This window comes from Vigna umbellata, chromosome 5, assembly GCF_029865625.1.
Source record: "Vigna umbellata cultivar VRB3 chromosome 5, Vumbellata_1.0, whole genome shotgun sequence".
Classification (NCBI taxonomy): Eukaryota; Viridiplantae; Streptophyta; class Magnoliopsida; order Fabales; family Fabaceae; genus Vigna; species Vigna umbellata.
The window spans coordinates 69,887,127-69,899,857 of NC_142169.1; the positions used below are offsets into that span (position 1 = coordinate 69,887,127).

Sequence of the window (12,731 nt, forward strand, 5' to 3'; positions counted from 1 at the left end):
AGAATTTTTTAAGTTTTAAAATTAATATAAGAACAAAAAAAATTAAATATAAGTGATTAAACTTTTTTTTTTATGGATATGCCAGCATAATTTCTGAACCAACAGTCCAATACATTAGTTGTGTGGCTTAAGATTGTGGAACTATAATGTTTGTATTGATTTGTTTGTGAAAACTTAGCTTTCATTTGTCTAACTGTTGGATAGCTTATAGCCTACTGCAATTTGTATTGTTGTCTGATAAAGTTGGTGATTGAGGATGTATTAGGAGAAAGTCATCATATAACACCTAAATTATCTCTATTTTCTTTCAATGTATTTCTCAATAATGAATCAATCATTTGGAATCAATAATGAACACGGTTTGAAGTATTTATCATATAATGTTCAAAGAATTAAAAAAAAAACAAAGTTCATTTAAAAAAAAAAACCATTTAATGTATTTTGTGATTCAGTGGTTGTGATTGAAATCATATAGTATTTTAATAGGATTAAATAAATTTTAACATAAAATTAAAATTCATTCAAATCCCAAATTTTAAAATAATTTAGTTAAATTTTTAATGTATCAAATAATTTTTCAAACTAATTTTTGAGCTTTTGGCACTTTTTAACAAAAATTTCAACCAAAAATATAGATATTGTTTAATACGTAAAAAAAAATCTATGTTGTTAGATTATAATAAATATATCATTTTTTTCTTCTAAAACTTTATTATTAAAATATACCATAATTTGAAATTTTAAAAAAATTAATTTCGTATATAAATTTAAAAATTACAAATATATTCAATCCTATTTTATTACAATGAAATGGTTGATTACAAATATTAGAGAAAAAATTTCAGATATATTTTTCTAACCCAAATATATTTATTTCATACTAGAGTATGACATAATTTAAATATCAATTTAAAAAAAAATAATATTGTTTAAAATGATTATATTGATTAATTTTAAAATATTTGAAAATTAAAATACTTAAAATTTATAACATCAATAAAATTCAATTTACATTTATTTGACATTTTTTAAAATATTATTATTTAAAATATTAAAATTAATATATTGTATTAAAAGGATGGATTGAATTTGGTTTCACAAATTAATATGGAGAAATCAAATAATATTTTGGACCAAATAAAAACCTATTTATTTCATATCAATCCGTGCCTAAACATAACTGGTCAACCTGCATTGGGAACCGACATTATCAATGTGAGTTTTTTCAGTCCATCTAACTTCAACATGCTTTCTTGCATAAATCAGTTACTAGTTTTTACAAGGTAGAAATTTAGTTAAGTAGGAAAAAAATATGTATATATATGATTTGATAAGTTACGTAACTTTTTTAAAGTATATTAAAATTTAGTACAAAAAATATTCTCATATATTAAAAAAATATTTTAATTATAAAAATATTTTAATAATTAATTTTTAATTTAAAACAAAAAAAATCAAAAAATTATTTAAATATCTTTAATTTTAATTCTTAAAATTCATAATATATAAAAGTATTTTTGTTAGAATCCATAATATATAACAGTGTTTTCATCAATTATATTTTAATATACTTGTTAACAAACATATATATATATATATATATATATATATATATATATATATATATATATATATTTAATGTTAATTATTAATAGATTTTAAACGAAACATTTTCTTTTTGACATGATAAAAATGTTATAACTATTCTTATTATTTAGTCAGGCGTAATTCTAACAGCAAAAATCTCACTGCTTAATCTTCATTTTCACACTGTTATTTTAATCTTTGATATAAAATATTATTTTAATAATTATTTTAAAAAATATATATATAATCATATTTAATGATTTAATAATATAAAAATATTTTACTTTTGTGATATATGAAAAATCAATTTCGAATATTGATGAATGTAAACAAGCACATTATAAATGTAAACAAACACATTATAAATGTTCATTAACACTGTATGTTCATGTATCAATGAGATTATTGATTAACTTTACTTTGTCATGATAATTAATTTCGAAGAAGCCAAATTTGACATGCAACCAGCTTCGGTTAATCCAGACATCATCAGACTGGTTCTGTTTTGATGGCTACTAGGTCCAAATCAAACATTAGCACTAATTAATTATAGAATTTGATTAAATCTATATTTATTTAATCTGAATAAGATGATCTTTCTCTTTCAAGAACAAAATTTCCAAGGTAGAAAGGTATTGATTAGGAGACAATATTGGAAGTAATGGGTACTTAGTAGGAAACAGCTTTGAGAATGTGACAGTAAAAAAGGAATCTTTAGGATAAGTTCAAACTGAACTCAATTATTGAAAACCCATTTGACTTAGAATTTGGCTTCTGGTGACAAAGTCTTTGAAAGAAGACACTTTTACCTGTTTTCACAAAAAGCCATAGACTTTTCATTCCATGATGTTCTGTGGAGGACAAGGAATGAAGGATTCACATCCAAAGTTGACTCTGTAAGTCTGATATCTTAGTTGCATTCGCCACAGCAGCAGTGTCTGAAATTTTGACCACAAAAATGCTGTACAAATGCATCACAAAACTTTCCTCTTTTCAATTTAATTAATTATTTATTTATTTTTAACAACATTTTAACACCATCTACGTGTTATTGTGTGATTGGTCTATGTTAATATTTATGATTGTTGTCATTGATTATGGAGTAATTTTGGACCAATCACAGAATAATAAGTAAATGATATTAAAATATTATAAAAAATATTGTCAAAGTATCATTATTCAATTATTTAACTGTACTTACTATTCCCGACATTTGTGGTGGATCTGGTACATTTTTTATATTAATAATTAATATTAATCATACAAATAGTTATAATTACTTATAAAACTATTATTAATTATCCAATCAGTTAATAATTATTTATTTAATTGTGAAAATATCATTCCTTGACTGAGATACTATTAGTATTATTAATAAAATTTAAAAATATATAAAAAATTGTAGTAATACATTTGTTTTCATTATAAGTTTACTGAGTAATAATATTGTTAGCGTCATTATCTGTTTTTATTTTAAAAGACATCTTAGTAAATGGGAAAAGCATTTAAATTATGTTTGGTCTCAATTCTTAAATAATATAAGATTTTTTAGCGTCATAAAAATATAAATCTTTTGATCAAAATTTAAGAAAAATGACCATATGTCATCTGGAAGGACTTAAGGACTTAATATCTTAGAACTTCATCTATCACACTTTTATCTCAAAATACATCTCATTAAATAAAAGAAATTTTTTAATTATGTTTAATCTATGTTCTAATCAATATAAAACAATTGAATATAGTAGAAAAAGCTCTTATATTATAATCTATTATTCAAATACTACTCTAAGAAAAAAGACATACTTAAATATCAATGTATGAAATACACGTGAAAATAATATTGATGCAGAGCATATTCAACTTTATTTTTCTCGATTCACACGTACCACTAGAAAAAAGTTATTGTTTTAAAAAGATAAATATATACTTTTTCAAACTCATTTGAATTGATTTTACCACATTCGGATAAATCAACAAAAACAATTGTCACATTATTTTACGACATTAATTTACTTACGTATTTTTAAAATATTAATTCTACGTTCATGATTTAATTTTTATATTTTGGTTTTTAAAATATAATATTATAACTAATTATAATGTCGATTATAGACAAAATAAAACTTGTACGCATACTTTTTTCTTTACTAACTGTTAGCTTATTGGTTTATTTTCCTTATAATTTAAGATTTTATTTATGTGTCTGTCATGTTAAAAAGCACCAAACACTATAAATTTATTATCATATGTGTTGCAGTTGAATTGGTGCGAGGGTCGGTATTTCTTTCTTGTTCTGCTTTTTTTTCGATCTTTTAATCCTCTCCGAACACGCAATCCACTCTAATGGGTGGTTGACCTGCAGAAGACACTCCGACGCTTAAGTCAAATATGTTTTATAAGGAGGTCTATATCTTATTAGGATAACAAATGTCTTTTTACCTCTAGATCAACTGTATATTTATAGGGCTTGTGGTAGCCAAACACATTGATTAACCATTAACGACGCAGACAATAAAACCCAATAATACCTGCTAATATACCTGTTAACTACCCATAAATGACTATTAATTCTGATCGATATATTTCATATAGTACATAAGTGCCCCAAGCCTAAGCAAACTCTTTATTGAAAGAGGTGCACAAGGATTATTATAAGCTTTGGAACTTCTTCCTAGGTTGAGCAGTAAACGCTAGGAGTTCTTTTTTGAACTTTTTCTCTAGGCTGAGCACCGATTGATAGGAGTTCTTTTTGTAGAACTTTTTCCTATGTTGAACAGTAGACGCTAGGAGCTCTCTTTAGAACTTTTTCCTGTGCAAGATATTTCACTCAAAAAAATATGCATTACACAACATAAAGTAAATGGTTTAATATTTTATAAGTTATTTTTATAACGAAGTGCTATTAGAACCTGACAAGGTTTCCTGGGTTGAGTAGTAGGTGCTAGGAGTTCTGTTTTGAACTTTTTCCTAGGTTGAGCATTAGACGCTAGGAGTTCTTTTATGAACTTTTTCCTAGGTTGAGCAGTAGACGCTTGGAGTTCCTTTTTGAACTTTTTCCTAGGTTGAGCAGTAAACGCTAGAAGTTCATTTTTGAACTTTTTCCTAGGTTGAGCGGTGACTGATAGGAGTTTTTTTTTTAACTTTTTCCTATGTTGAATGGATGCACTAGAAGTTCTTTTTTGAACTTTTTCTCTAGGCCGAGGAGTAACTGATAAGAGTTATTTTATGAACATTTTACTATGTTGAGCGGAGGCATTAGAAGTTCTTTTTTGAACTTTTCCTCTAGGCCGAGCGGTGACCGATAGAAGTTCTTTTTCTAGAACTTTTTCCTAACAAGGTTGAACGTTGGTGGTCCAACTGACCAAGCTGTAAGGGATTGAACCTTCCTCTGGAAGATATTTTTACTCGCAAAAATATGAGTTAAACAAAATGAAATAAATGCTTCAATATATTATAATTTATAAATTATAATGAAAAGTCATTGGAACCTGACAAGATTGAATGTAGGTCTAAATCTTCTTTTTTAGGATATTTTTAGTCACAAAAATGAGTTAGACAAGATGAAATAAACACTTCAATATATTATGATTTATAAATTATAATAAAAAGTCATTGAAACCTGACAAGGTTGTACGTAAGACTGAACTTTCTTGTGGAGGATATTTTTACTCACAAAAATATGAGTTAAACAAAATAAAGCAAACACTTCAATATTTTATAAATTATAATAAAAAGACATTAGAACCTAACAAGGTTGGATGTAGGACTGAACCTTCCTGACAATTCTCAAAACAAAAAGACATGCCTTTAGAAATTATTATGGAATTTTTTACTCTTAGTTGCAAAACCTGGTATTGATCCGAAGTAGAGATGTTGAGACCGAGCGCGTGTCTGGTTCCTCGTGGTCTGAGGGTCAGTCGTCCTTCCTTCCTCTCCTTTCTTTCGATCTTCCAATCCTCTCCGAGCACACAATCCACTCCGATGGGTGGTTAAACTGCAGAACACACTTTAATGCTCAAGTCAGATATGTTTCATAAGGAGATATATATTTTATTTGGATACAAAATGTCCTTTTACATCAATCGTATATTTATAGGGCTTGTGTAGTCAAACACATTGATTAACCATTACGAAATATATCTTTAAACAATCAAACTCAATACCTGTTGTTAATATACCTGTTAACTGCCCATGACCATTAACTCGTATCCGTATATATTTCATATAGTACAATACATAATATATTACTGTGAACTAAAACTTTGTTAATTACACATTTAACGTAACATATTAATAAAATTCAATGCTTATTATAATAATATTTTTATTATTTATTAAATTTTAAATTGAAAAATAAAAATAAAAATAAAATAATAATTGAACTTAAATATAAAAAAACATAAAATAGTATCATACAATTATACAGAAAAATTATATTTTGGACCTTTCTTTTATTATAGATGCTTGATGATTGGACATGCCAAATAGTTACTATGACTAGAGCCAGTTCTTCTCCAATATATATTTTTCAGAGTGTTTCATCCTACACCTCCAAGATCTCATCCTGCACCTCCAAAAATTCCACTTTTAACCTTCTGACATCTTATCATTATCCTACACCTTAAACTTTATAGAAAATTTTATTTTTAATTTTAATAAATATATTTTTATTTTCTTCTTTTTCTTATTAAAAAGACTCTATATCACCTTAATAATAACTAAATTTAAAATTCAAATATTATTTAATATAATTTTATATTTTAATAATTATAAAAAATATGATTTATGTTATAATAATAATTATATTAAAAATAAAAAATAAAATAATTAAAAATAAAAATAATAACAAAAATGTAAATTATATTAAATAAAATATTTAATATATTCAAATATATTAAATTATATTAAAATATTAAATTAAATTAAATAATTATTAAAATTTAAATAATAAACAAAATTTTAAAACAGTTATTTATCAAATAAAAAATAAAATTATATTAAATAAAATATTTAAATATACTAAATTATATTAAAATATTAAATTAAATTAAATAATTATTAAAATTTATATATAAAATAAAATTTTAAAAACTATTCTTTATCGGATATGGATATCAATATCCGACTAACAAATTTTCAAAATTTTGTTTTTTTAAAATTTTAATGATTATTAAATTTAATTTAATATTTTAATATAATTTAATATATTTAAATATATTAAATATGATTTTAAGTTTTATTTTTATTTTTATTTTTATTTTTTTTTTATTTTTATTCTTATTTTAGTTATTATTTTTCAATTTTTTAATAGAACTATTTTAAAAATATAATTTATATTTTATTAATTATTAAAATATAAATATAATAAGTACATATTATAATTTTTATTTAAGTTTAATATTTATTAAATTTTAAATAAAAAACAAAGTATTAACATATTTTATAGATTTTAATATATAAATAAGCTTTTTAAAATTTTCATTTTTATTTAAAATTTAATAATTATTTAATTTATTTTAATATTTTATTATAATTTAATATATTTGAATATATTAAATCAAATTTATTTTTATTATTATTTATTATTATTAGTATTATTATTTTTAATATTTTATTTTTATGTTTTTAATATAACTATTATTATAATATAAATTATATTTGAATAATTATTAAAATACAAATTATTTTAAATAATATTTAAATTTTAAAATAAAATAAAATAAATTATTATTAAGGTAGTGAAGATTGTTTTTAATAAAAAAGAAAAAAAATGAAAAAATATTTATTAAAGTTAAAAATAAAGTTTTGAAAAAGTTGGAGGTGCAGAATGATGATGAGATGTTAGAAGGTTAAAAGTGGAATTTTTGGAGGTGCAGGATGAGATCTTGGAGGTGTAGGATGAAACACTCTATTTTTCAAGAGTACGTATCCACTTATTAGAAGACTGGGCCAACTTTCTAGTGAGAAATTATGGCCCAAATGAAAAAGTTCGATTGTGGCCCATTAAGATTCATTCGGTATTGATGACACATTCATTTTTGTGGCAGAGACTTCGGAGTGCTGCAGATTTATCTTGTTATAACTATTGTCAAAAGGTTATAAGATAAATAAAACTTCCTTTTCAATGACTCAAATTATTTATAAATGGCATTTCAAAATACCACAAGAAAACATTTATTAATTTATGGTAAAATTTAATATTTATGATAAATATAATTTTTAACAGAAGGTATTTTAATTATCTTCTAAAAATATTTTAAATAATAATCAATAATGTTATCCACTGGTTATACTTTATGACAAAGGTAGCAGAAAACTGTTGAGGAAAAGTTACACTCAAATTGTTGGAAAGTAGATGTTTTTGTTCTATGATCAAGTAACTGTCTTGAAAACAAATTCAGACAAACATATGATATAATTTAATGAGAAAAATAATATATCTCTCGTCTATGAATTATTTTTTGTAATTTAGTGACTTTTATTATTTCTTTTGGAAAAAGTTAATTGTAAAATCAGATTAATGTAAGGGAAAGACTAATACCACCCTTTTATTATAAATTCAGTCATTTATAGTTTTTAAACAATAAACAAATGATATTTAAGTAATATGTCTAAATCGAAAAAAACAAAATCATTATTTCACAGTGAATATTGTAAAGAGAAATGGTGATTTTTTTATAAAAAATAAAACATTATTGCCTTTAAAATAATAATTATTAAACAGAAATAGTATATTTTGTCTAAAACTAAAAGAAAGTAGCACTTAAACATTATTATTTACAAAATTAAATATTGAAACAAATGGTAATGATATATTATTAGGATATGATGCATATTAAAACATTTATAATCGATATAATGTTAGGAAAGTCACACAGAAAATCACTTCTCATCACTATGTGTATAAAAATATATTCAATTATTTGGCAAAACCTTATTATGTTTAACATAACTTTATAGATCGAAAACATCTCTAGCTTAGTTTTTCATGTTGAGTAATTTTGGGTTATTTATATATCATTAAATGTGTCACTGTTATTATATTTTATTAACTAAATAAAGTAATCTAATCAAATAAATATAACTAAAAACATATATGTCAACAAAAGTTTATTGTCAAATTGAAATTATTAAAACTTAAAAAAAGTGACATAAATTGGATATGGTTTCAGTTTCTGAGTTATCCTATGAAGTATCAAATTAAGAAATATTACTTCTTTTTGTCATAGGACTACATGTTATGGAAGGAAGTGAAAGATCACTCAAATTACTATGATCTCAAATCAATCCTTAAAGAAAGAGTACAAAATGATTGAATTTCCATAAAACACTTAAGGACAAACTCCTTGATGGTATACCCTCTTAAATAAGACTCTTACACCCAAGGTCTTTCAAGAACATATTAATCATATGAATGTTTTACGATTTGAGAAATCTCTAGTTGAGTGTGATTTTCATGTATACATATATGTCATGAAAGGTTTATTGTGTAAAGATCAATAATAAATTCAATTTGTTGAAGGATCTAATAATTAAAATTATTAAAACTCAGAAAAAATAATCAAGAAAGATTAAATAAAGAGGTCATAATCCTTAATTATACGTTGTAACTCTCATCATTCTTGTTTTTTTCTTTTTATTCTCACAGGAAAAAATACAACAACAAAAACCTGATTATTTAGAGAAAAGATCAAAGACCAATTAAAGATTAATTACTAATTCTTTCCAAACAACAATTATTTATGCTTCTGTTTTCTATTGTAAAAAGAATTGTAAATTACTTTAATTTATAAGGATTTATTACTCGTTATTTATTGATCATCGATTCATATAAACTAACTGATATTGCGTAGTTATACCAATAAAACTGTAACCGCCAAATTATTTCTGGTGCAACAGATTCTAAAGGAGAATATCTTACAGAAAAACATTATAAAAAAGAAACAACCTTCAATCGAATGATGTCTTCTGCTTAAGCAACATCTCCTTAATTGCTTTGTCCAAGCTCATGTATGAACGACCACCGGGTCTTGTTGTCTCCTCTGCTATCTTCTTTAACTGCATCGTCTTTTCTCTCATCTTCTTTCCCTTCTCCCCTACCATCAACTCATTCACCACCTTCTCCACCTCCTCTCTCTTCGCATTTCTATCAATCTCAATCCCAATCTCCCATTCATTGCACATATATCTACAGTTTATTGGTTGATCTGCAAAAAATGGCCAACACAACATTGGCACTCCAGCGCAAAAACTTTCAACCGTGGAGTTCCATCCACCGTGAGTCAAGAAACCACCAACCGAAGGATGGTTCAACACTTTCTCCTGTGGACACCAGCTTGCTATCAGGCTTCTGTCTCTAGTTTCATTCACAAACTCTGATGACAGAATCACGGAACCTCCGACGACAAGGTCCGGCCTAACTATCCACAAAAACGGTTTCTTGCTGTTGGCCAAACCCCAAGCAAACTCCAACATTTGCTTAGCGGACATAACTGTGATGCTGCCAAAATTCACATAAATAACAGACCCAGGTTTCTGGCATTCGAGCCAATCAACACACTCAGTATTTTCCTTCCAAAGATTGTAACCTAAAGATTCCAAGCGGTGATGTGGACTTTGCTTTAAAAGTAAAGAGAACGGACCAATGGGATAAACAAAAGGGAAAATAGACGATAGAGCATTCAATACATCTTCCTCAAGTTCGTCAAAAGTGTTAAAAAGAATTATTGAGTTTTTATCAATTGTATTTGCAAATTCAACGAAAAACTGCAAAATTACATCATCTGGATCCGTTGTCCATAGGAAGGCATACATGTCCTTCAGCCGAAAGTTCTCCATTCCAGGAATCCAGTCAACCTTGGAGTCCAAAAACCCGTTTGTCCGATAACTCTCGTCTGCATATCATAAACACAAAAGCCATTGCTTAAAGCTGCACGTATGAATTGTTAATTGACTTTCAACTTCTTCATTTTTCTTCCATATACTTGTTTATAAGAAAACTTTAAGATTCTGATATAATTTCTACAAAAAGTTATCTCAATAAGATAATTACAAAATTCCGTAAAAAGTTCCACTTGATGAAAAAGTAGTGCTCTACAGACAAAACTCGAACCTTTTTAAAATAAAAGTTATATTTTTGTTCTTTGTGCTATAGAAGTACCTAACAAACACGTGCTAATAAATTATACAGGAGTAACCTTTGAGTGGTGCGAGACCTTTGTCGACCATGGTGGGAAAGGTCATGGCAGACAAGAACGAACAGGCACTGGAAGTCCAACAGATAACGCTAAGGAGTGAAAATCGTTGAGCAGCTTGTGCAGCAAAGGACATGCAACCGTCAGAAACTAAGCAAGTAGGTGGGGGAATGAGACCCTGAGAGGCAGAATGGTTGAGTTTATGAAGAAGGTCGCAAAAGGGTTGAAGGAAGTTCTTTCGGATAGAGTCAAAAGTTGCGGGTACGGGCTGAGTAACATCATCATTCTCCAATGGAGGAAGGCCATCTGGGATGGTCTCAAAGCGAAAATCTGGTAGGCCATCGAGAGCGTTGGCGCCTCTTGATTTGAGCATGCGTTTGTAGTTGTACTCAGTGTGCACAAAGGTTATGTGAAAGCCTCTGAGGTTAAGCAGCTTCGCTAATTGGAACATCGGCGTCACATGACCTTGTGCTGGATACGGAGTCACCACAGCGTGAGGCTTTCTATCTGCAATGTAACTCATCTTTCGCTTTTCCTTTCTTCTCTTGCAAGATGAGAACAGACTGTACTTATATCATGACATGCAGAGTAACACTAATCACAAATTATAAACATTATTCCCACGTTTTACCAGAATTGACAATTTTTCCACAATGATACCAAGAAAAGGACAAAAATTCATGGACCTACTTCCAGCCAACGCAAATAATTCAAAGGCAAAATTTATGGTGAATGTTGGGCAAGAAATAAAGGCTACAGAAAGATCTGGAGTTACGACCACACAATGCTTGCAATAAGTTGTGTATTTTAAAGTTTACTTAAAAAAAAAAAAATATCAATACATGAAATATGCGTTACAATAAGATTGATGCAGCATATTCAACTTTTTTTTTTCTTAATTTAACACATACCACTAGAAAAAAAGTTAAAGTTCTTGTTTTAAAAAGATAAATATATACACTTTTTTCAAACTCATTTTACCACGTTCGGATAAATCAACAGAAACAATTGTCACATTCTTTTATGACATTAATTTATTTACATATTTTAAAATATTAATTCTATGTTCGTGATTTAATTTTTATGTTTTGGTTTTTAAAATATAGTATTATAACTCTCATTATATTGTCGATTATAGATAAAGTAACATTTTGCATTGAAACTTTTACGCATACTTTTTTCTTTATTAAAATATTAACCTTTTAGGTTTATTTTCCTTATAATTTAAGTTTTTATATATGTCTCTATCCTGTTAAAAAACACCAAACACTGTAAATCTATTATCATACATAATATATTACTTAAACTAAAACTTTGTTAATTACACATTTAACGTAACATACTGATAAGATTCAATGGTTAATATAATACTATTTTTTTATTATTGATCACATTTTAAATTGAAAAATAAATAAAATAAAACAATAATTTAACTTTTTAAAAACAACATAAAATACTATCATATAATAAAACAGAAAAATTATATTTTGGACCTTTATTTTATTACAGATGCTTGATGGTTGGAGATGCCAAATAGCTACTATGGGTACCAGTTCTTTTCCAGTTTATATTTATCAATAGTAGGTATCTACACTTATTAGAAGACTGGGCCAACTTTCAAGTGAGAAATTATGGCCCAAATGAAAAAGTTCGATTGTGGCCCATTAAGAGTCATTCGGTACGTACGGAAAAATGTTTTAAAAATTTTCAATTAAATGGATGCTTTTCAGAAGTACTGCATTAATCAAATATAAAACTAATTAATTATTTTCTGAACCGAGAAGTTGAAGGACACATTCATTCTTGTGGCAGAGACTTCGGAGTGCTGCAGATTTATCTTGTTATAACTATTGTCAAAAGGTTATAAGATAAATTAAACATCTTTTTCAATGACTCATTATTTATAAATGCCATTTCAAAATACTACAATAAAACATTTACTGATTT

The 12,731-nt window shown here is 26.2% G+C and overlaps 1 protein-coding gene across 1 annotated transcript; it reads right to left on the bottom strand.

The window, feature by feature from the left end:
• Positions 1-9,415: 9,415 nt before the first annotated feature.
• LOC124826785 (7-deoxyloganetin glucosyltransferase-like) lies at positions 9,416-11,321 on the bottom strand. The gene is made up of 2 exons (XM_088116608.1): positions 10,788-11,321; positions 9,416-10,484 (listed from the first exon to the last, which is right to left on the bottom strand). The coding sequence occupies exons 1-2, from the start codon at positions 11,305-11,307 to the stop codon at positions 9,541-9,543; spliced, it is 1,464 nt and encodes a 487-aa protein (XP_087972734.1). The 5' UTR covers positions 11,308-11,321; the 3' UTR covers positions 9,416-9,540.
• Between the last annotated feature and the right edge of the window lie 1,410 nt (positions 11,322-12,731).